At 56.0% G+C, this 23,193-nt stretch overlaps 3 protein-coding genes across 35 annotated transcripts in view; 1 reads left to right on the top strand and 2 right to left on the bottom strand.

Moving 5' to 3' along the window:
- The window catches only part of SYNGAP1 (synaptic Ras GTPase activating protein 1), a 31,120-nt gene extending 17,543 nt beyond the window's left edge, over window positions 1-13,577 (bottom strand). For 7 of the 20 annotated variants that reach the window (XR_004313529.1, XR_004313531.1, XR_004313530.1 and 4 more), the window contains exons 1-5: window positions 13,411-13,576; window positions 10,035-10,156; window positions 7,704-7,809; window positions 1,343-1,434; window positions 769-890 (exon numbers count right to left, since the gene is read on the bottom strand). Coding sequence is in view for 14 of the 20 variants with exons in the window: in XM_032462821.1 (XP_032318712.1) it covers window positions 769-890; window positions 1,343-1,434; window positions 7,704-7,809; window positions 10,035-10,156; window positions 13,411-13,477 (509 nt within the window). In the remaining 6 variants the exon portion in view is untranslated. Of the gene's footprint in view, window positions 1-768; window positions 891-1,342; window positions 1,435-1,556; window positions 2,417-5,405; window positions 5,456-7,493; window positions 7,609-7,703; window positions 7,810-7,915; window positions 7,969-10,034; window positions 10,157-10,259; window positions 10,896-13,410 lie in introns of those variants that run through there. The other 13 variants (XR_004313527.1, XR_004313528.1, XR_004313526.1 and 10 more) reach the window with 11 other exon arrangements.
- A 2,022-nt stretch (window positions 13,578-15,599) lies between these two features.
- Window positions 15,600-17,226, top strand: CUTA (cutA divalent cation tolerance homolog). 8 transcript variants are annotated; one of them, XM_032462818.1, is made up of 7 exons: window positions 15,655-15,736; window positions 15,820-15,937; window positions 16,132-16,340; window positions 16,500-16,559; window positions 16,666-16,711; window positions 16,840-16,889; window positions 17,006-17,226. In XM_032462818.1, the coding sequence occupies exons 2-7, from the start codon at window positions 15,830-15,832 to the stop codon at window positions 17,130-17,132; spliced, it is 600 nt and encodes a 199-aa protein (XP_032318709.1). In that variant the 5' UTR covers window positions 15,655-15,736; window positions 15,820-15,829; the 3' UTR covers window positions 17,133-17,226. The 8 variants fall into 8 exon arrangements, with proteins under 8 accessions (XP_006180564.1, XP_014411189.1, XP_032318709.1 ...); XM_014555702.2 differs by having other exon boundaries at window positions 15,656-15,736; window positions 15,820-15,871; XM_006180502.3 differs by lacking the exon at window positions 15,820-15,937 and having other exon boundaries at window positions 15,600-15,736.
- Window positions 17,227-17,324: 98 nt separating this feature from the next.
- Window positions 17,325-22,788, bottom strand: PHF1 (PHD finger protein 1). Of its 7 annotated transcripts, XM_032462814.1 has the most exons (16): window positions 22,214-22,785; window positions 21,825-21,959; window positions 21,307-21,481; window positions 21,133-21,214; window positions 20,929-21,024; window positions 20,407-20,507; window positions 20,159-20,307; window positions 19,887-19,982; window positions 19,660-19,728; window positions 19,393-19,516; window positions 19,222-19,289; window positions 18,951-19,055; window positions 18,653-18,842; window positions 18,474-18,568; window positions 18,117-18,197; window positions 17,325-17,961 (listed from the first exon to the last, which is right to left on the bottom strand). In XM_032462814.1, exons 3-16 carry the CDS (start codon window positions 21,463-21,465, stop codon window positions 17,673-17,675), a joined length of 1,704 nt encoding a protein of 567 aa, XP_032318705.1. In that variant the 5' UTR covers window positions 21,466-21,481; window positions 21,825-21,959; window positions 22,214-22,785; the 3' UTR covers window positions 17,325-17,672. The 7 variants fall into 7 exon arrangements, 4 of the variants coding, with proteins under 4 accessions (XP_032318705.1, XP_032318707.1, XP_032318708.1 ...); XM_032462816.1 differs by lacking the exon at window positions 21,825-21,959 and having other exon boundaries at window positions 18,117-18,194; window positions 22,214-22,786; XM_032462813.1 differs by lacking the exon at window positions 21,825-21,959 and having other exon boundaries at window positions 17,327-17,961; window positions 22,214-22,784.
- Window positions 22,789-23,193: the final 405 nt, after the last annotated feature.

Here is a 23,193-nt window from a genome sequence, read left to right as displayed (position 1 = left end):
AATCCAGTTATGGTGACATGGGAGGGGGGAGGGGAAGGTGTGACTCACCTATCCCAACCTCCCTACCTGCCCAATCCGGGGGCGGCCAGACATGGGGGAAAGGAAGGACAGGGCTCTCCCTGGGGAGACACTGGGTGAGGGGGGAACCCAAAAGGTACCCCAAAAAGCAGACCACAGAAGCAAACAAGCTTTCCTTCAACCCCAGCCTGGTTGGTGGTGCCCTCTGGACTTCTCCGAGGACTTCCTTCTCATGCCTCAGTCCATGGATTAACCCTTCAGCCTCCTCTCCCCATCCTGTCAGCCTGCACACACCTGTGCCTGCCTCCCCTCTCTCTACACTGCCCCTTCTCTCATCTATTAATACCTGCCAGCCTCACCCCAACCTGCCATCCTTCCCTCATACGGCTACCTAGGTCACACTGCTCCCCTCCTAGCCACCCACCACCCCTTCCCTGGGTTCCTGAAATGTCCACCCCAGGCTCCAGCACTCCTCTGTCCTTCTGGGATGGAGCCCATCCTTCCATCCGCCAAAAGAGTCCCTCCTTGGCTTCACCTTCATGCCCTTTCCTGCCTCTCTGCTCTGTCCTCTCCTTGCACCCTGCCCCTCTCCTGCTGCTTCCTCTCGTCCTCCGTTCTAGCCCCTGCCCTGTAACATCTCTCAATCTGAGGCCTTCAACCTCTGCACTCAGATAAACACCACCCCTCCAACCTCACTCTAGAGCCCCCTACATTGCATCCAACTCATCCCACCCAATCCAGCCCCTGTACCGGTCATGGTCAGCACTTCGGAAGCGAGGCAGGATCTGGCGAAAGCTGCTGGTCCGGTCAAGTTTGGGTTGTGACTTCGTGCGTTTGATGGAGCTTTTTAGCCTCCGGCTCAGGAAGCCTTGCTGGGTTGGGGGGAAATGGGGATAGGGGTGGGTTGGGACAGCATTGGTTCTACTTACTTACCCCTCAGCTGGTGAAGAACCCCTGGATGAAGGTGGGATGAGGGGAAAAGGGAAGTCTCTAGAGGCGAGGAAAGGGGGATAGGAGCCCTGCTACCAGTGTGTCTTCCTGTGCTCCCACAGTGTGAGTGCACACACGCACACAAACACACACATACACACCCCAGCCTGGAAAAGGTGGGAGGGCTGGTCTCAGAAGCAGAGGGGAAGAGCCAAGGAGAGGGAAATCAAAGAGATGAGGAGACACACACACACACACACACACACACACTCTCTCTCTCTCTCTCTCTCTTTCTCTCTCCCTCCTGCCCCCTTTCTCACAATCCTGGGGCTCCAGCTGGGGTTGGAGGGAGGGGACCCAGCTGAGCCACATCTGGCAGGATGTGTTCACTCACCGAGGGCCGGAAGGGTGCAGCGGGGGCGGCCTCCATGCTGTACTGCTTCCCCCCTGGGACGCTCTTCCTCCTCGAGCGACCCAAGTGGTATTCTGGAGGGGAGAAAGGGACCAGAAGGGAAGTTGGGGAGCGGTCCGTATTGGCCCAGGTTTCCACCCCTGGCCCCAGCACACTCGCCCACCTCCCTCTGCCCCTCTGCTCCAGCCTCACCTACCCCCCGGAAAGCAGCAGGAAGAGCAGCGGCGGCTGAGAGGCTGGCAGCGGGAAGGAGGGGGCAAGGAACCCGAGCCTGAGCCCCCCGAGGGGGATGGGGTGGGAGGCCTTAGGCCCATGACTGGGGCTGGCAGTCAGCAGAGGGGCATGGCTGAGAGAGTCAAACTCCAGTAATAAAGGACACCCAAGATCCACAGAAGCTAGGTCCTTGGTGCCCAGCCCCCCCAAGAAGGGGCTAGCTGAGGTGGAGTTGTGTTAAAGGTCATTGACCAGAGGCAGGCTTTCCTCCTCCCTCAGCTGGACACATCTTCCACCTGTCCCCTGCTCCTGGAAACCCTGTCTGTCTTGAGAGCCAGGACTACCTCTCATGACCCCTTCCCTGGACTGGAGGGGTAAGTCTTGGAAGGGACATGTGAGGAGTGGAAGCGGAAGAAGCCTGGGGACAGAAGAGTCAAGGAAGGGGCAGGGGGAGGGGAGAAGGGGCCAGTTCCACGTGCACTGCAGTGGCAGGGACTCAGAAGGGAAAGGGGGAAGGAGAAAAGAGAAAAATGCTGGGGACTGGGCAAGGAATGGGGAGGATGGGCAGTGGGGATTTGGGGGGACTCTCAAGTGAGGGCAGGGAGAGGAGGAGGAGGGGAGGTGAAGGCCGATGAAGCTCTGAAGCTCGGACTGCTCGAGTCTAGAGGGGTGGCAGCTGGGAGAAGGGAAGCTCTGGTTCTGATGCCAGGGAATTTAGAGGGGCTGAGGGGCTAGAGGAAAATGAAAGTGGGGGATGCCAAGCTCCGGTTCCAGCTCCAGAATGGCTGCCCAGGCCTGGGCTCCCCCCTCAGCCCCACAGTCACCACTGCAGCCAATGGGGGGGCAGGTGCTGCATCAGGGGCGGGGCTACCATCTCCACGGCAACAAGAAGCTACAGGCTGGGGGGGGGGTGGACCGGAAGAGCTGTCTGTTAACCCTCTAGCTTCCAGAACAAGGGAAGGCCACAGCTACATGTTCACTGTCTGATTCCAGAATTGCAAAACGCCTGCAGACTGCCCTAGAATCAGTTCCCAGCTCCCCTTTGCCTCTAAAACCCAGGTGTTAGGAGGTCTGCCCATGTGGATCCCATGACACAGGAATCCGTGTCAGTTCCTCAGGAACACATGTGTAAAGCACAGAAACATACACTGAGCTGTTGGGGTACGTGTATATGAGAACCACAATACAAAAAATAAAGAGGGATCGAAGTGCTTATGAGACATACAGACAACCGTGAGTGTGGGGGTGCCACGGGTCCACATTCTGAGACCCTGAGGCCCACATACTCCAAAGGATACATGCTTAGACATGTGAGCACTGTAACAGGGGGGTACATACTTGGACCCAGACACCCACATGAGAGCTGCTGGTGTGGATGTATGGCCTCAAGTCCCTCGGGCAATCATGTAGGCAGCACACTACAGAAAGGGACACTTAACCCAGAGACTCACACAAGGCCCTCACACCAGGGAAGCCACTTTAACCTCTAAGCTACATGCTTGAGTACACCACAATCCTGACCACATCAAAGTATCCCTGTAACCCAAAAGCACAAACATCCTTCATTCACATGAAAAGTACAACCACAACCACTCTGTCTCAGAATAACCCCTTCTTCTCCCCTAGGCCTTCCCTGACTCCAACACGGGAATCTGATTGCTACCAGAATAAAGAAAAAACAAGGAGCAAATGCATTAATTAGCCTTGTTACACACTCAACATTGCATCTGAGGGTTCAGGACATCTTCCTAGTCTCTGCATTTCTCATTCTCATTCCATGGAATGTAGCTCAGCCATTATTTTCATAGGCAAGCTCCTGTAATAAAGGCATAAAGTCTAACTTCAAATCCACTAAATTTTTGCTTTGGAACTTAAGAATTAACAGAAGAAGAATAGACATGCTAATGGGTTCTCTTGGTTCTCAAAAGTATTATAATCTTACACATATTACCAGGCACTAAGACTCATGAACTCACGTATAAGTCACAGGTACACGGAGGCCATACACACATGCTTACAGAGACTCACTGCCACAAGAGGAAAAATAGCAGAAACACAGAGGAAAAGGGGGCAGAGTGACAGAAACATAGGATATCCTGTTATTAGTGCTGCATGCAGTGATATGCACAGAAAATACAGCACATACCCATGTCCACACACAGAGCAAACCTGATGAGCATACACTGCGATCCTGGGTCTCCATGTCCCATCCCTGCACGATATATACACACGTGCACATGCATAACAGCCACCTACACAGACCCGTAACACAGGCATTGTGCACACACCCACACATGTACACACCCTGTATACACACACAATTGCACTCACACACACACACAGCAAGGGCTTGGACTCCCACCTCGCTAACCTCTCTAATCTTGCCATCACCCACAGAATCTCCCCCTGCCCTCCAGTTCCCCAAATCCCTTGCCCTTCCCTTTGGCTTTTCTTCCCTGTCACACCCAGCTGACAGCTCTCAAGGGGAGCCACGGAGGGAGGTTACCAAAGAAGGCTGAGCAACAGAGTGGGACAGAGAGCAAAGAAATGGGGGGCAAAACTCTGTGCTGGGAACAGGAACCTCTAATGACAGTTCCTGCCGTGACAGGCCTCACTGTGAGCCAGTCTCTATGATGGCCTCCCCGGATCCAACCAAGTTTGATCCTACACAAACCCCGTGCCCTTTCCCAGAGATCACTTTACCAAAGGCCTGACTCTCTCCTCCCCTCGCCTTCCCAGCTTCCAGGCCTCTTCTCCCACCATCTCCATCCAGTTCCCCATCTTAAGCCCTCTTATTCTCTCCTCTCTCTTCTAAATCTGACTCGACTATCCCCCACATTCCCATTCTCCAGCCATGCTTTCTACCTGGCTCTCTCTCCTCTGCAAGCCTCTCTTATTCCTCCTCTCCCCCAACTCCTCACTTTTCCTCTTTACCCTACTCTCTCCCTTTTCAGGCTTTCTGTCCCCATTCCCTAACCCAGCAAGGGTTCACACCTGCTAACTCAAAGGTGTTTCACATATGATAAGATTCTAAAGAACACACTCATACACACTTACTCCCTCCCCCTACTTGCACACCACCCACATCCAGACACGCCCTGGACACACATGCTGGGATTGACACAGATACCCAGGCCAGTGATGGAACACACATGCAAAAACACACACCTGCCACCAGGGACACAGAAAATTCTGCTCATTCAGTCACATATCCCCAGATACAGGAGACTGACAGGAGGTGAGTCCCAGCAAGGGACGTGCATGCTCAGGGTCAGAGGTGACAGGTACCAGTGTGGCCACGGACTGTCCCACAAGCCAGTGGCCAGCCCAGCAGCCCCCTAGGCAGGAACCAGGCAGAGACAGGATAAGACAGGGCAGGCTTGCAGACAGCTGGTTGCACATGTGTGCTCGAGGAACTGGGCCCCGTGTACACATGGCACTGACACACAGGGGACACGAGCCTGGGCACGAACACACACACACACACACACACACACACACACACACACACACACACACGGACCCCCGGGCTGCCACCTCCACCGAAGGGCTCCAAGACCACCCCACACCGGCGGCCCCCGCGCGCTCGAGTCCCTGTCCCCACGAGGCCGGTCCCCGACCCCCCGACCTCCGCTGCCCCCTTCCAGTTACCATAACTCCCCCCACTCGGAAGATGCAGCGAGAACATGCGGAGGGAGCAGCTGCCGCCGCCGCCGCCGCCGCCGCGGCCTCCCCACCCCCTCCCCGCGCCCACGCACACGCGCGCCCCCGCCCCACGAGCGCGGCGCCCCCCCACCACGCGCCCTCCTCGTCCGCCCGGCCCCGCCCTTACCTCGCACCGCCCCCCGGAGGGGGGCCGGGGGTGTCCCCGGTGGAGGAGGGGCCCCCCGCCCCTGCGCGGGGGAGGGGCGGGGTGCGGCGGGAGAGGGGGCGGCGCGGCCCGGCTTGCGCCGCCCGGCGCGGTGGGGGCGGCGGCGGGGCCCGGGACGGCCGGCAGGGCCGCGCGGTGACGGCCGCGGGAACGGCTCCCTCCGCCGCCGCTCCCGCCGCTGCCGCCGTTGCCCGGGCCCCGCCGCCGTTGCTAGGCGACCGCTGCTGCCGTGGCCGCCTCTGTCACGAGCCCCGTCGCCCGGAGACAGCGCGAGGGAGACGGGGGAGGGGGGCGAGGGGACCCCCAAAACCAACCAGGCCTCCCACCATCCCCTCCTGAGCAGGACCCCCCCACCAAAACCGCGGAGGGAACGAGGGGCGGCAGCTCCACCCAGCAGAGGAGGAGCCCTGGATTCCAATGCCCCTCAAAGGTCCGGCGACCTCTCCTGGGCTTGAGAGTCCACAGCCTCTGCACACGCCTTCGCGGGCCCAGGCTCCCAAAGCCCCCAAAACTCCTATGTCCCCTGCACATCCTCCATGCCCTTTACACATTCCATGTTCCCCTGAAAACCCCAAACATTCACCATCTATCAACTCTTTCGCAAAAACCTGCCCTTAAATAGATACACCCCTGGACCTCCTCCCAACTCCCAACCCCTACTGAGCCTCCAACACAACCACCTCTACATAACATCCCCAACTCCAAACACACACGGGTGCGACCACCCAAAACATACAGGAGACCCTCACCAGAGCCCCCAAACCCTGAGGACTAAGGAGAAAGATGGGGAATATGTTGGCAGAGACACCAACCACGGGATATATGATAAACATGCTCCATGAGCGTGTGACCATTCTGGCCTGGACACACAGGTATGCACACATGCACACAAACCTTTCTCACACATGGACGTCACACACACACACACACACACACACACACACACACACAATGTGACAGACATCACACACATTCTCTGTACACACTCCTCCTCCTTCACCACCACCACCACCACCACCACCACCACCACCACCACCTGGCTTTGCCTCAGAGAGATGTGCTACCCACACACTCCCATGGTCAGAAGTTTCCATGACAATGACACACATCCCTGGCCGACCATTCACCCAGGGTCCCAGAGCTGGCCCCAATGGCATTAAGACCTGGGTCTATCAGAAGAGGGCTGAAGGGAGCCAAGGGATGGAAACAGGCCACTGGGTCTCTCTAAGGAAGAGAATCTGCAAGCCTGGATCTTTGAGGGAAGGGGGGGCTAGTGGAAGAAAGGGGTCACCAGGGGTTGGAGGGATGAAGGACCTGGACCCCTGGTCCTGGAAGGGTAATGCAGTGGTAGGGGGCAGTGACAAGGGGATTTCTGGGGGCCGAGGGCGGCTCTCTGCACCTTGGCTGCAGATCTCTGTTCTCTGCCTTCATCTCCCCTCACTGTTCCCATGGAAACCTTTTAAGCGAACTTCTCAGGAAGACAAAAATCTTTTTTTAAATGACTAAAGAGGGGGGTGGAGGGGGGCAGAAAGAGGGAGGGAGGGGAAGAGACAGATGGAGAGAGGGAGAGAGTTGGAGAGACAAGAGTACATAGCTCTACAGACAGACAGAAAGGAGATGAGATGGGGGTCTGATAGAGTTCCACGGGAGCAGAGGGGAGAGGCAGAGGAATCAGGAGGGACAGAGAAAATAAGAGAAATCGGGGAGGGAAGAGAAAGAGGGTGACAGAACTGCAGAAAATAGAAGCCGTTGATGAGAAGGGGGAAAGGGGGAGGCAAGAAAAGAGGCAGGGTCCCCAGGCCAGAAGGCCTGGAACAAGAATCAGGAGCGTGGGGGTGGGGCAGAGGTTGGGGGGAGGGGGAGGGCAGGAAGTAGGTCATTCTCTCCAAGATCCCAGACCAAGGGCTGGGAGGGGCAGGGGCAGCAACAGCCGGACAGGAAGCTAAAGATCTAAAGAGACTATTTTTACAAGCACCAGGAAAACAGTCAAACTTCGCTGCTGGAGAGGAAAAAGGGAGCGAAACAGCAAGGACCACTGGGGCCTCTCACCCACAGTCTCGGTCCCGCTCAGATCCCAGAGGAGGGCGCCTTAGTCTCCTCGCAGGCTCCCACTCGCAGGATGCGCGACTTGGTCTCCGCCCCCTCCCGCCCTCTGGCAGCTCCCACGGTTCCCGGACACCCCCTCCCCTGCAGCTCGGTCCACCTTCGGCCCTCTCCCCGCGACTGTCCGGGGCACGAGAGCCTGCTCGGCCGCCGTACCATGCTCGCCGTGGGGCCGCCCCTCCACCGGCACGGAGACTGTGCGTCTCAGCAGTTTGTTGCGACTGGACTCGCTCCTCCGGTCCCGGATCAGAAGGGGGTGTATCTAGGGGATGCGGGGGTGTGTCAGACCTCACTGGCCCAGGCTGTCCCTCCTCTTTCCCTCCCCCACCAAGGAAGGATGAGCCTCCCTTTCCACCAGGCCTGCCCACCTTCTGCCCCTGCCCCTCCACACTCTTTAAATGTCTCTGGGTGGTCATTTTTCTTTCCCCTCTCCCTCCAAGTATGTCTCCCTCACTCCCTCCCGTCCCACCCTGATCTTTTCTGCCACCATTTCTTTTGAAACACCCTCCAGGGAATTCTCCCAAGCCCTACTCAGCTCTCCCTGAAACTCCTCAACCCCTCTGACTTCGCTGCTCTCTGAATCCACTTCCCCCTTGACCTTCACTTCCTCCCTTCTCCCTGCTTTCCTCCCAACCTCCCACCTCCCTCACCCTCTTCCCTCCCTCCGTGGCTGTCACGGGGGTAGCAGAAGCTGCATTTATAATCAGGATCCACAGCTTGTCTCCCTCCCACGGCCAGGCTTGCGGCCAGAATGGGACCCAACCTCCCCACCCCCAGAGGGCCTGGTCACCTCCCCCCACCTTTCATCTCCTTCCATCGTCCCCCCCACTCAGCCTCTGTCACTTCCCTTCTTCCCTTTAGCCATCACCTCTTCCTAAGCCTCCTCCCCAACTCTCCCTTGCCACCTCCTTCCCAGCCTCCCCCTCTCCAACCCTCCAATCTCCACCCCTAAAGGAACCACCTACCCCACTGGTCCCCAGCCCCAGTTCCACAACCCACCCAATTCTAGCTCCCTGTGGCCCTACACACTGCTCATTTTCTCAGTTCAACCTGCTCCTCCTTCTCTGCACCGTTCCTACTTTAGTCTCTGGCCACTGGTGTTCCCCTCAGCTTGCTGACCACTGGTCCCCTTGATCTGTCCCCATCTCTGTCGTTCCTTCATTACCCTACCCATGGTTCTCCCTCTTCATCCTCACACAGTCTCCAGTTTCCCTAGTTCATCCTACGGACCCCAAACCCTTGGTCAAGACCAGTGACCACTAGTGAATCACTCAAATGACCCCCAATGCCTAAAACTTCAACTCTCCAAACCGTCTCCATCTTTAGCCACTATGTCCTCCCCTAGACACTTGGACTTTACTCTGTGCCTTGGAGGCTCTCTACCCAGCCATCTCCACACTAACTTGCCCCCCAGGTCCCTCAAAACTCTGGTTAACCTCCACTCCAATTCTAACCCTGCCTCACCACACTCTCCCCGATAGCTTTTGGGGGTACATCTCTCACCACCTCTCTGGTCTTGCAGCCTCCCTATCACCCTCTAAAGCTGGTCCCCCACATCACCCCCATTCCCTGAATCACACCTGGGCATGCACCCTTCATATTCACATCCTCTGTTTCCTCTGATGGACCCTCTATGGCTGACCCAGCTCCAAAATCAGAACCCACACTCCCCTGGCTATCTAGTCCTCCATGGCCACCACCTCCCACAAGGATCCTCTGTTCATTTCATGTCTTTCACTCTGGCCAGTCCCTGCCCCTATTCCACTCCTACTCCTTTGGACAAATTCCCAGTTCCCCTCAGCCCCAGCTATCTTCTCCCTTCCACTGCTTCCTGATGTCCCTGGTGAAAGCCCTCTCATTGTTTTTCTAAACCCCCATCTCAGCCTTCCATGCCATCCACACCAAGATCCACTGATCTCTGTCATCTTTCCTAGTATCATGCAGCCCCTTCCTAGTTTCCTAGAGACCCCACTCTCCCCTGCCTTTTCTCTGAGTCCCTCAGTTACCCCTCCCTGCATTCTGCCCCATGCTGGGGAGAGGACTGGGAGTGGTCAGTGATGGTCTTGCTCAGTGGGCTTAGAAGAGAGGGTTCCCGAGGATCACTTTGGAGGTGACCCTTCCAATGTGGTCCCCATTTCTTCACCCTTTCTCCAAGCTCTTTGGTTTCTGTTTCCTATCCTAACCTATCCCACGATACGGGCAGGGTGAAAACAGGGAGCACCCCCAGATCTTCAGAACCACATCTCCTCCCCAACACTGAACATGGCCCTCAAAGACCCCTCTGGCCAAGGTGAAAGAATAATTGCCTCTTTTCACATCCGGACCCAAAGCTCAGTGACAACTCTCTTCTCAACACTTGCAAATGTTTCTCTTTTTGTCTGCCTTCTCTGTGTCTCTAGCCCCTTCACTAATGATTCTCCCCATCTTTCTCTCCACATTCTTCCCTGCTCCCCCAGGGTCTTTTCCCAACCTTCCCACCCTGCTCACCTCGTCCTCATCCAGCATGAGAAGCTGGTTCCCCGAGATGATGCAGAACCGAGGGTTCCAACCAGGACGATCATATGGGGAATGAACGTATTGGGTTCGGTGCATAGGGGGTCCCCGTACATCTGGGGGGTGGGCAGAGATACACAGAAATGGTAAGGGAGGCTCTATGCATTTGGGAGATAGAGGCCTAAAATGACAAAAGTGGGAGAAGGGGACCCTACCCACCTTGAGGAGATCACAGATGAGGGTGAGGCACATGGTAACTTTAAAGGAACAGAAGATAAACTTCTACATTTGGGGGAAAAGAGGTGAGGGAATCACATCACAGGGGGCTCTGTAGACTCAGGGGAAGAAATACAGAGGAGTGGTTCAGGGAGGGGAATTATAGCGTGACAGAGAGGGTAAAAATTCAGAGGCAAAGAAAAGTGAAGCTCTCCATCCACTTAAGAAAAATAGAAAGATGGAGGGTGCAGCAAAACTGGTAGAAGGAAAACACAGAGATTGGTGGTAAGTGTCTGAGAAGAGGGCATCCAGATAGCTGCAGAAGACAAGGATTTGGAAGGTGGGACCACCCATCAGCAAGAGAGTAAGAGGAAGGCCACAGAACCGTGGGAAAGAAGGATGGAGATGTAGGAACATTTGGGTCATAAGATTCTGAGAGCTAAACATCTAGAAAAGAGAGGAAGTGAGGGAGCTTACCTGTTCACAGAGTCAGAGTCATGAGAGGCCCTCCCTTCCTGCCTCTCCTCTTTATTCCACCCCCTCCTCCCCTGGCCAGCCCTGCTCATCCTTTGGGGAGAGTTCTGGTTCTTCTGGTGGTAGGGGGAGGATGGGTCTCGTCAGCATCAGGCTTTGCAGAGGCTAAAGAGTGAGGAGGCAGGAGATATGTCCTTGTTTGAATGAATACGGAATTGATCTCCTCCCTGACTCCATGCCTAGAAGTTGAAGAGTCAGTTATGTCCCCCCAGGCCCCCAGTCTCCATGGACAGGATGGAAGCCAACTTCACAAGTTAGGAACCTTCCCAAGGCACAGGGAAGAGCTTGAGGAAAAAAGAGACGTGGGAAGAATGGAAGATCTAGGCCTGTAACATAGAGGAGGCCTCTGAAGACTAGAGCTAGGGATGGGAAGAAAACTTCCAGAAAATAAGAACAGTAGATGAAGGGCTGTCGATGCTCAGAGACACCCCCAGAGTCCCACTTGCCCGACTTTGCTGTTCTTCCCATGCCCCCATCCCTGCAAACTGCCTCTCCTTTAAACCCCAATGCCACATCACAGGGACACAGGGGACAGGGCCTGTGGAAGTAAGAGAGAAGTCAAATTGGTGACATCGAAGTGACAGAAAACAGGCTTAAGGAATCAGAATGAGAGAGAGTTTAGAGAAAGAAAAATAAAATTCTGTCACCTTTACAGGATAATTAATCATGGGTATATTGCAGGACAAGCATTGGTCTTTAAGCTTCATTCGAACTGAAAGCTCTGAGTAGGAGAGTTTTGAAAATTTAGCCCCTATCTGTCTCCAGACATGCTTCAGATTTACCCAACCTGCAGATCAGAGTGAGAGATGAACTCTCAGAATATAAGTATCTAGAAACCCCAATACTTTGAAGCACTCAGGATTTCAATGCCACCTCAGAGACTTCAACCAATACGCTCTAGATACAGAGAGTACCAATGCCTAGGCTTTAGGACTGCAGGCAATGCAGGCAACATGCCCACGGCAATCAGACCCTGAGACCCCCAGCAGAGACATCTGTTGACACATATCATCACTATGGGAGAAACTGGTTCAGGCTGCAGCCACAGGGAGGCAGGCTAGACATCAGGGGGCAGACCCTCCTCCTGGGAGCAGTGCAGGACCCAGGAACTTTGCTTAGCAGCAACTCTGGAAATATACACACACGCAATATTGTCTGGACTTAAGTAAGGATGATTCTGGGAGGCAGATGCAAGAGACAGAGGAACACAGATGAAAAAGGGATAAGATTTACTAGGATGAGAAATCCCACAGGGCTCAGATGGGGATCTCTTTTAGGTCTTGTTCCAACCATTAAAACCTGTGTCTTTGCTCCGCAGCTCTCCAGCACCCCAGGAATTAGAGGAGACGAGAAAAGAGGAATGGGTGATAAGACCCGGGGTATTAGGGGAAAGTGGGTAGGCACAGACTTGTGGTGACAAGATGGGGAATGGGGTAGGGAATAGAGGATGGGGTGGAGAAGAAATAACAGGGATGGATCTAAGAGAAAACGAGACAAAATGATGGTAAAACTCTCGGGACAAGAGAATATCCCAGAAGGGCCCAAATGGACATGGGGCAGAGGAAATGAGGTGGACCTAATGGGGTGTTAGGACAAGGGGTCAAGAAGAAGGGGGTGAAGAGGTGGTAGAAATGTAAGGGAGCTACCAAATAAAGGAGGGGGAGAGAGAGAAAATGGACAGCAGGGAAGGGACTGATACAGGGGAAAGACAGAAGGGGGACTCATATAAAGAACGGACACCATATTGGGGGAAAGATATAGGTGATGGACACCAGAGGAGGGAGGGGGAATGGAAATAAGGATTGGAAGTGGGGGAGGGGAGTAAAAGTGGTAAAATACAAGAAGCAGATAAGACCCCAGAGGTTACATTTCACTGGTCAAGGGCCTTAATGAGGGTCAGAGTCTGAGGCAGGGTCCTAACCTGCCCCCTACTCTCATCTCTCAGTCTTACTTTTATTGCCCCCTCCCCCTCAACAAACACACACGTAATTTGGCTCTCCCCCTGCCCTGGTCTCTCCTCCCCCAACCCATTCCCCATTCCCTCTCTCCTCTTTTCCCTCCATCTGGACCCTCCATTCCTCCCTCCACCACCCCCAACTGCCTCCCTCTCTCTCCATCTGGCCCCTTCTCTCCCTCCATCTCCTGTCTTTTTCTACCCCCTACTATTCTCTGAGCCCCCCACCATATTCTACCCATCATCTTCTTGGCTTCTCTTGTCACCCCTATGTTTTCATTTTCCCCTCCTGGCCCCTCTCTAAGCCTCTGCCCTTCTGTTTCCGTGATATTTTCCTAATCTCTCAGCTCCCACCTCTAAATTATTTCTGCAGCTCTTCCCCCAACCCTATCCTTCTATCTTCCCACCTTTTCTGGCGATCTTTTTCTCCTTCATCATTTTCCCCTCTGCCCCCTTCAAGGCCTGTTTCCTGCCCCTCCGGCCCCTATCTACCCCTATCCTCTGGCCTCCAATCCCTCCTTCCCCATTGCTCCCATCCCTGCCTTCCCGGTCTTCCTCTCTCCCTCCATTTCAGCTGCTCCCTTCCCTGGCCCCAGCTCTGCCCACTCCCCAACCCCTCCCCCCTTGCCCCCCCGTCTGGCCCTCCCCCTCCCCTCACCACCGTACCTCTGAAGGGGGCATAGGACATCGCGGGGATGCTCCCCCGATGGATGGAGGCGCGAGACCTGCTCATCAGGCCTGGGGGGGAGGGGGCGGGGGGGCCGGGGGAGAAAGAGAAGAGAGAAAGAGGGGGAGAGAGAGGGGGAGAAGGAGGAGGAGGTGGAGGAGGAGGAGGAGAGAGGAGGAGAGAGGAGGAGAGGGGAGCGGAGAGGAGCAGAGAGGAGGAGAGAGGAGGAGGAGGAGGAGAATAGGAGCCAACGGCAGCAGCGGCAGCCGGGAGGGAGAGGGAGAGGGAGAGAGAGAGAGAGAGAGAGAGGGGGGCGGGGGAGCGAGAGAGAGAGGAGAGAGAAGGAGGAGGAGGAGAGAGACTCTGCAGCCCCCACCCCTACTCAGAGAGAACTAGAGAGGGAAAGACCCTTGACTCAAAAACACACCAGAGAGAGAGGGAGAGCAGTTCTAAAGATGCAGACCCCAACCCTGAGACAGGGAGACCACAGACCTACAGAGAAAAATATCTTGCCTGGGGGAGGGGGCGGTTAATCTGAGGCACAAACCCAAAGTCCAGAGGAAAAGAGACCCCAATCTGAGGAAAAAAGATCCAAGACCCCCCAATCCGAAAAGATGGGTCAAAGATCAAAATCTGAGCACCCAGTCTCAAAAAGGTTCTCCATAGCCACAGAAATCTTAGACTCCAGACTCAGTGATTTCAGGGACCAAGACCTAAGACCCAGACTCAAAGAGAAAGATGAGACACAGATTCAGAAAGAATCCAGACCTAGAAGTAGGTCTTCGAGAACTCAGACCCAGAGAGAGCTATCAGAGACCCCAGACTTAGATCCCAGAGAAAAGAAATTGCAGACTCAGAGATTGATCACTTAGAGACATAGAAACTCCAGACCTGGACGGGGGTGCAGAAGAGACACTCAGCTAGCCAAAAGAAGGAGAACTCAAAGACTCCAAACTCATAAAGAAGAGTTTGAAAGACCTCAGAGAGAGGGTGATTGCAGACCCAGAAACCCCCGAAACAAAAAACAAGGAAATTCAGTCCTGAAAAAGATCCCAATGCAAATACTGAAAGACCCCACAGATCTATCTCAGAAACAAACTCCAAAGCCAAAGACAGAGATCTCAAGGAGACCCCAACCCCAGGGAGTTAGGGATGAGAGAACTCTGACATCAGCCTGGGAAATGCCCAGTCATACCCACCCAACAGACCAGAGACCCCAGACCTAGGAGGGAGGGGGAGTACCGGGTATGGGAAGTGGCAAGAGCCTTTTTCTTGCTGCCTCCTGCCACCTCTGTCTCCTCTCATTGGCCCCTCTCTCCATTTTTGGGTCACAGGACGTGCTTGGGCCCCAGGGAGGTTATGTAGGGCAAGTCCTGGCTCCTAGGGGGATGGGTTAAGGGAAGGAGACCCAAGGATGAGAGGTAGACCAGTCCTGGAGAGTGAACTAGGAAGGGGATAAGGGACAAAAGGACCATCATTACTTCCTGGTGTCCTATTCATATCCCAAACCTGCAGCCATCCTCTCTACCCTCTCCACCCCCACGGAGTCACTAGACTGTCTCCAGCTTTGGGGTTTCACTTAAGAAGGTTGAGGCGCTCTCAGCCCCATTTTAATCATCCTCTATCTCATTTACAGGGTCTCTGTCCTTTTAAAATGCCTTTCCTCACCTAGCCATGGTCTTGCCATGCCATGCCTGCCTAATCACTTCCCCCCAACCAGGGACAGCTGCCTTCTCAGATTATCATCATGCACTCCCCAACCCAGGCATCTGTCAGTCCTAAAATTGCAGGGGCTGCTCTCTTCAACCCCTAAGGTTCAATCTCCTAAGACTCTCTCATTCCTCAAGGCCTTCAAGAACAGTGTAGGGGCTGTTACTAGGCACATTCTGGGGTTTAAGGATGATTTCCCCACTCGATAACCTGACGCATCGACTCCGCGGGGTCTCCAGCCCCCCTTTCCTAGAGCCAGCTCTCTCATCACGTGGCTTGCAGGGCTACCCGGCGATTGGCCTCTTCCCACAGCTCATTGAGGTACTGCCGCCTGAAGGGACCGGCCCCCTCACGTGACAGTGGAACGCAGCTGCGGCTCTGCTTAGTCGGCAATTGGCCGTTTCCGGTTTACACGGAAACAGGCGAGCCATTTCCGTGCACGTCTTCGGGTACAGCTGTTGGTTGGCTGGGTCCCTCTTTGCTCCTCCCTCACCAGGAGGCGGGGCACACCGGGCCACATGAGGGCCAGGATTGGCCGGCTCTGGAGGTTAGGGTGTTCCGGCTTCTACTGTCACGTGGTCTGCGCTGTTTTCATATCACGTGGCTGCCGCCCAGGTAAGAAGAGGCCGCTCTTCCTGGGTTTGGGGTCCTTTCTCGGCGTAATGTGTGGTCTTTGATATTCAACCCTCCTCTACCAGCATAGGCTGCATGAGGTGGGGGCGGGCTCCCACAATCCTGCTCGGCGGAGGGGTGAGTGACCGCCCCTCCCCTTCCGGTACTGGAAGCCTCGACCACCACCCGCATCCAAAACCCGAGGTTGGCCCCAAGGAGGAAGTGAAAACCTAGTCTTTGCTTTATTTCGGGTTACTCTCGCAGCTTCGGGAACCTTTTCCTTCGGGGTGCAGACGAGGGAGGGCAGAGACTTGAGTGTCTATCCAAGCGAAGGGCCCCCGGGGTGTAATTTCCTGGGGTATTTATGGGGAGACACCGAATTCACTTCCTGCTCTCAGGCCGCTCTGCTCTTCTCCCTTCTTTGGATGCCGGCGCTGCTGCCTGTGGTCTCCCGCCTTCTGTTGCTATCCCGAGCCCTGCTGTCCATGGCTTCAGGAAGCCCCCCGTCCCAGCCCTCACCGGCCTCGGGCTCCGCCTATGTTCCTGGCTCGGTATCTGCAGCTTTTGTCACCTGTCCCAACGAGAAGGTCGCCAAGGAGATCGCCAGGTGGGGATCTCGGTGTGGAGCGAGGAAGGATGTTCATGAAGGGAGAGTTGGGGGTGGGGGAGAAGAATGCCCTCCCGCTGCTTCCTGCCTGTCTCTTGGGCTGCTAGTGCAAAAATCCGGGTCATGGGGGCTCTGAATGGGCTGTCTCTTAACCTTCAGGGCTGTGGTGGAGAAGCGCCTGGCAGCCTGCGTCAACCTCATCCCTCAGATTACATCCATGTGAGTCACAGGAGTTGGGGGGTTAACCTAACTCAAGGGGCTGACTGGCAGTCTTTTTCGTTGGGGGAAATCTGCTTCCACAATGCTCTCTCCCTGACCTTTTCAGCTATGAGTGGAAAGGAAAGATTGAGGAGGACAGTGAAGTGCTGATGGTGAGAAATGTCCCCCCACACAACAAAAGCCTAATTCCATGACCACTTACTTTCACCCCTTTCCCTCGTCTGAGATCATGAAATCAACTCCACCCCTTGTTTCAACCATGTTTGTCTTCACCCCTTAGATGATTAAAACCCAAAGCTCGTTGGTTCCAGCTTTGACAGATTTTGTTCGGTGAGAACTTTTGAGATGGGTAGAGGTGAGGGTGAGCCTTGTTGGGTGAGCCTGAGGGGGGACTCCTTTAGGTAAACCTTTGAGCGATTCCCCACCCATCCTCATCTTTTTTGCAGTTCTGTGCACCCTTACGAAGTGGCTGAGGTGATTGCATTGCCTGTGGAGCAGGGGAACTCCCCGTACCTGCATTGGGTGCGCCAGGTTACAGAGTCAGTTTCTGACTCCAGCACAGCCCTACCATAATGAGCCCTGTTCTTGCCATGTTCCCCTCATATACTTCAGTGCCCTCTGACTTCCAGGTGATGACTGGACCTTAAATAAATCCTATCTTTAGTTCTCTGTGCCTTATTCCTTGTCAAGAAATGAATTTGGTTGGAAGGATTAGAATTGCTTCTAGCCCCTCCGTTTACATCTCTCAGAATGACTCAGAGCTGCTAAGCTTGTTTATTTATCTTTATTTCAATCATACAGAGCCCGGGACCCTTTATCATCCCCCTTCCTCAGTCTCCATCCCCAAGGGTTAAATAATTTTAAAAAATATTTAAAAAGCTGTAACAAAATAACATCAAAGGAAATGGGAAGAGGGAGAGGGGAAGGGTCAGGAATCATGAAGGGAGTAGAGAAGAGAGCCTCTTCCCCAGCCCCCTACCTGGATTCCAGCCTGGGCAGTAGGGAGAAGTACCTCCTACTGCCCCAGGTACATCCCAGCTGTAGGTGAGGTCAGAGGTCAGGGTATGAAAGTGCCGGTGTGTATGAATGGGAAAGTGGGCAGAGGCAGGCTGTTCAGAAGATGCCCCCACCTCCCCACTCAACCAGGTACTGCACAGAGCCATCAGGCCGTACTCTCCGAGCAAGGACCCGGACCGGGTCCCCTCGGGACAGGTAGCCAACCCCACCTCGGACTCCTCCCCCAGTCCCAGGAGACAAACTTCGGCACAGGGGAGAAGAGGGCGCTGAGCGTCTAGGGAGACCTGGGGAGGGGGCAGGGACTGAGGAAGATGAGGCAGTCATCGAGTGGGGGGCACTTTTAGGGATATCTGTGGGGAAACCAATGTGAAGTTCCAGGGGTGACCTAGGGAGAGAAGGAAATTGTGAGTCCAGCATAGATAAGGATTAACCAGAAATGGAGGCCATGTGTGGCTCAGAGGAACAAAAAAATGGTTAGAGACTGAGGAACTTAACACAGAGGTGAAGAGGAGTATCAGAGATAAAGGGGTAGAATCTCACCTGTCTGGGGGTTCACCATCCCCAGAGGTCCCTGCGGTGCTGGCAGAGGGGTGGAAGGAAGCGAACATCCGGATGGGACTGCTGGGGTTGGGGAGGGGAAAGTCAGGACAGGAAGCAGGGGAACAGGACCCTCTCCCCCTGAGAATGGTGGAGCTCAAACACTACCCTCAAGGAACCCCCATCCCCAGGATACTGGGAAGCAGACATTGGTTCTAGAAGTCTCTCTAGGACAAGAAGTGGGTAACCAAAGGGGAGAGGGAAAAGAATTCTGAGTGAGAAAGTCCAGAAGAAGATGTAGACAATTGGAAGAGAGGTTCTGAGGGAGCATATCTGGTTGGAGGGTGGAGGAGCACTGACCTGGGCAGGCAGCGGGCATCTGTGGGACGGAAGTTGTAGCCGCTGCTGCCCTGGTAACTCTGGTTAGGACTGGAGGGTGGTGGAGACACTGAGGCCTAAAAGGAGCAAAGGACTGAGAGATAATCCTTGATTCCTTCCCACACCACCATTTGCCCCATGGGGTTCCCTTGCCCCTGTACCTGCAGTGCCCTCTGCAGACGAGCCCGCTCCCTCTGCTCCTGGGGCTCGGGCTGATTGCGCACTGCTGAGGGTGGCCCCAGCTCCTCCATTTTCCCCTTCTGCCTCCTCCTCAGGGGCTCTGGCTCCGGCCTCCGGCGCTTCCCCAGGGGACGTGAGACCCCTCCCCCAGGGCCCTGCCCTGAAGGGAAGCTGTAAGAGGCCTCCTTATCCCCCCAGCCCCCTCCCGGACACCCCAAAGACCTCCCCATTTCCATACATAGACCCTGAGAACTTCCCCATCCCCCCTGGACCAGTGACCTGGTGGGGGCTCCATCTCCAGTAGGGGGCTCCACAGGGGGAGGGATCCGAGCATGGAGACCAAACAAGCATTTCCTCTTCTTAATCTCCCTCCCTGAAATGAAACTGGGGTGAGGAGAGAAATGATACAGGGTCAGTGCTATAGAAAAGGGGCCCTCTTATATACTGTTCCTCAGTCCTTTTCAGAGATGATCTCCCAGGTGGGTGGCAGCCCCTCCCGTCCCAGGCTTCCATATCCACTTGTCCATCTCTGAGCCTCCCTCCAACTCACCGGTCCTTGTGGCTGTTGAGAGCGGAGAGGAGCTTGGAAGAACGTTCTCCCTTGGGAGTGTCTGAGAGCTGGGGAAGGAAAATGGGGTCAGGGGAGCAGTGATCCCTCCCTACCCCTTTTCTTCACATCTCCCTCTTCCACCCTAACCCCCAGAGCTCCACTACCCCTTACCTCCCCAAGGAGCAAACTGTCCCAATTCTCAGAGGTGAAGGGGAGGATCTCACGGTCAAAATCAAAGTATTTTTTCTTACAGCAAACACTGAGGTGATAGAGGACAAGATGCGCCACATCCACCCTGGAGAAATATTGGTTTGTCAAGGTTGTGGAAGCGTTCACAAAAGCCAGGGGGGTCCAGGGCAGTGAACTGGGGTGCGTAAGGTGAAATCATGGGGGTGTTGAGAGAGGAGTTACGCTGGGGTAGTGCCTCATCCAGCTCACCAGCGAAGCTGCAGCCTCCGGACCTTCTCAGGGCCCCCCCGACACACACAGCATTCAAACTCATAGAACCTGGATGTGGGCAAGAGGGAGAGAATGCACCTTACCCAGGAAAACTACACTGTGCTGTGGAGGACTCCTGAGCAAGGGTGGGGCGAACAGGTAAGCAAAGCTTCAGATGTTGGGGAGAGAGTGGTTATGGGGTGGGAGGGAGAGCCGCCCTAAGTCACCTGTCCCCGTAGAGGAGGGGCTTGCTCAGACACTGGGTGCAGGCCTCGTGGAACCACTGCAGGCAGCTCCGGCACTGCAGCATTTTCAGGTTCCACCTGAGGGGAAGCACAGGACTACTGAGCTCCAAACACACCCCCCCAACTGCCCCAAACGCTGCTCACTACCTCCTCCCACCCCCTTCAGCACTCCCCTCACCCTGTTCTTTCTCCTTCATTCCCTAGGATCCACACCCTCATCTTTCATTCCTTAACCCCCACCCCTCATTACTCACTCCCCAGGGCCACCACAATAACAGTAGCTCTGCTGCCGGTTGCTCAGATGTCCAGCGTCCCAGTCCAGCCCCTTTAGTCCGTATGGCAGAGAAAGCTTCATGCCCAGCATGGCCCGGGCATAGGGGCCCTTCTTCAGTGCACCTCCCCTCTGCAGAGATGGAGCAAGCAGACCGCTTCAGAGGGGTGGGGGGAGGAAGGGCTTGGGAGAGGCTGTGGGTGGGAGGCTCCCACAGGAAGGTGCCTTTACCTTGGTGGCGATGGCAAAGACACACTGGCGGCAGACCCAGGATGTGCCCTCTCCCTCTCCAGGGGCTGGGGCCCTTGGAACGTGGCAGTCCTGGTGGTAAGCTGAATAATGATAGTATTGATGGTAGACCACTCATTGCATTGCATACCTGTATGTGCTAGACACTGGGACAGAAGAGTCTTATCCATCTCATTTCATCCTTGACCACAGTCCTGCTAGGGTAAGTGTATTATGTTTATGCAACTGAAGCTCCTAGGGGTTTAGGAGGTCCAAGGTCATACGGTTAGAAAAGGGTGTATTTTAACTACTCTTTGCCCACAAAGCTCACACATCTCCATCCCATGACTACCTCTCCCTGTGCTGGAAAGGAGTGAGGTTACAGGGTTGGGGAGACTAGTCAGAGCAGTGGCTTGGGGACTCAGGCCAGGACAGGTGGTGTAAGGACAGTGTTGTAGGGAAGGGTCAGAGGCATCCTGGAAGGCCCAGGGCAAGCTGGACCATTCAGGTGTCCTGCCCTCTCACCATGGCGACACTTCTCACAGCTGACTAGCCGGTTCCCAGGGACCACAGTCTCAGAGCGACAGACACAGCAGAGGAGTTCCTCCCCCGGGAGGGCAGCTATGAGGGAACACAGTGTCAGGGGCCTGTTCTTAAGCCCTCTTTGGTCCCGCATGCCCAATTTCTGTTTTCCATGGGATGCACACTCTCAGGCCTCTAGGGTCTCACCAGGGCTGATGTCTTTCCATAGAACCAGAAACTGGGAATCATCCTCAAACTGGACCAGACACACCTCCCGAGCACTGTCCACCTGGAATGGTTGAGCACAGAAGGTCAAATGGGAGTCAGAACTAGATGAGGGGAATGGAGAAAAGGTGACAGATCAGAGGTCAAATGTCCTACCTTTTTGATGGTCCCCAAATATAGCAGCCCATCTGTCCACCTGGCCAGCACATCTTGACCCTCCCATAGTCGAGGCCTGGGGCCTGAGGTGGGAGCAGGGGAAGCTGGGTCCCAAAGTTGGGGGGCACCAGAGCGGCTCAGCCGAGGGGGCTGTGCCATTGCATCCTGGGGGGGCCTAGCCAGAAGTAGGATGGGAGGAGAAGGTTATGGATGCTGAGGAACCATCCCCATTTTCTTCACCTATTTTTCCATCAAGGACTCTAGCAGGTGTGCTTCTAGTCTCCATATCCCTGAGACACCTGGATAGGAAACCACTGGGCACCCCTTCCAAGCTTCTTGACTCCAGCTCTTCCAACTGAGTCGCCACTAGCTCTCTTCTCCCTAACCACCGCCCCCCACCCTAGTTCTATAGTTTCCCAGCTTCCAGAGCTCCCCTGGGATGTTATACTCTGGCCTTGAGATTTTAGCAGAGACGGTGGTTGCAGAAGCAAAGGTTACCAGTCAGTGTCTACTGTCACCTTCTACTGCTGTTTAGAGGTGTAACAGAGGTGCTCTGTTTCCCAGAGATGTGTTTTGGGAGCTTTTCTGGAGATGTTTTTCAGACTGGAAACAGCTGCCTCCCGAGCCCGCGTGTCTCATTCAGAACAATCATCCTAGTGCCAGGTTATGTCAGGTCACCCTCAAATTCGGGGCTCCCTGCCCCCGGGTTAGATAACTTCCCTGAGTGCCCCGGGAGGGGGGCGTGTCCCAGTCCCAGTCTCTACTCCCCATGACGGCGAGTCTGAGAGGGGACTTGAGTCGGCCCAGCCCGACTCAATGCCAGGGCGGCGCGGCTCTCCCGCTCGCGCCCTGCGCGCCGACCCCCGGCTCCCTGCCCCCCCACGGGCGCCTCCCGCCGCCTCCTTACCAGTGACAGCTGGGGCCGCCGAGAGCCGGGCAGAGGCAGACGTCGGAGACCGAGGCGAACCCCCCGCGCGGGGAGGGCACGTCTAGGCGTCGGAGGGCGTGCAGGCAGAAACCGGGGGGTCCCCAGGCCCAGCCCCTCCGTCCCGGCGGCTCTGGGGCGTATGACGCAGCAGCCAAAGCAGCGGCAGCGGCAGGAGGAGGCGGCGGGGGGAAGGAGGGGAGGGGAGGGGAGGGACAAACCGGCTCGGGGGGGAGGGTGGTGGGAGGGGAGGACTGGGGGAAGGAGGAGCCGGGGGGGCGGGCACCACCTCACCCCACCTCCCTCACCTCCAGCAGGCCTGGAGGGCGCGGGGCTAGCGGCGGCGATCTCTCCGCGGCCGGTGCGGGCGGACAGTCGGACCTGGCGGGAGAGGGAATCCCCGCAGCCCCTGCCTCCAAAGGGAGACCTGCCCTCGGGGCAGGAGGGAATCCCCCCTCCCAGCAGCCGGCCTCCGGACTGGCCCCCGCCCCAAGCCACATCCGTTAACTGCCCCCCCAATCTTCATGGTCACTCCAAGTCCCTCCCCCCGGCCCCAGTTCACGACCCCGCCCTCCATTCACCCTTCCCATTGCCCCCGCCACGCCCTCCTCCCTCAAGTGCCCCGCCCTCCCGCCTTTTCCCCCCCGGCCCCGCCCTCTCCGTGGTTAGTTGTTCCCCCCTTCACTGCCGCCGCGCTTCTGCGCACGCGTGACCCCTCCCGCGCGCGGCACCTGGGAGGACTGAGCCTCTCCTTTATGGGGCGGTGGCTCTCCCCGGTTGGCGCGAGTCGGCAGGCGTACGTCCCGCCCCGCACTTCCAAGGCGGGTGCATGGATCAGGAGGGCTCGTACCGAGGCGGTGACGCCGCCCAGAGCCAGCCAATGGGCGGCGGGCGGGGCCAGCCCTGGCAGTTCGAACGCGAAGGCAGGGAAAGAGCGGGAGGAAAGAGCCAGCAGTTTGTGG

This window comes from Camelus ferus, chromosome 20, assembly GCF_009834535.1.
Source record: "Camelus ferus isolate YT-003-E chromosome 20, BCGSAC_Cfer_1.0, whole genome shotgun sequence".
Taxonomy (NCBI): Eukaryota; Metazoa; Chordata; class Mammalia; order Artiodactyla; family Camelidae; genus Camelus; species Camelus ferus.
Note: the sequence above shows the minus strand (reverse complement) of the source record. Positions and strands in the feature narration are given on the sequence as shown.

What these genes read in the sequence shown, in the direction of transcription:
- CUTA (XM_032462818.1), top strand. Translation starts at nt 15,830, where the DNA reads ATGAGGTGGGGGCGGGCTCCCACAATCCTGCTCGGCGGAGGGGTGAGT. An exon ending in ACCCGCATCCAAAACCCGAG is followed by an intron (nt 15,938 to 16,131) that starts GTTGGCCCCAAG and finishes TCCTGCTCTCAG; the next exon opens with GCCGCTCTGCTCTTCTCCCT. An exon ending in GCTTTGACAGATTTTGTTCG is followed by an intron (nt 16,890 to 17,005) that starts GTGAGAACTTTT and finishes TCTTTTTTGCAG; the next exon opens with TTCTGTGCACCCTTACGAAG.
- PHF1 (XM_032462814.1), bottom strand. Translation starts at nt 21,465, where the DNA reads ATGGCACAGCCCCCTCGGCTGAGCCGCTCTGGTGCCCCCCAACTTTGG. An exon ending in CTGTGAGAAGTGTCGCCATG is followed by an intron (nt 20,508 to 20,928) that starts GTGAGAGGGCAG and finishes ATCATTATTCAG; the next exon opens with CTTACCACCAGGACTGCCAC. An exon ending in GATGCCCGCTGCCTGCCCAG is followed by an intron (nt 18,198 to 18,473) that starts GTCAGTGCTCCT and finishes CCCCAACCCCAG; the next exon opens with CAGTCCCATCCGGATGTTCG.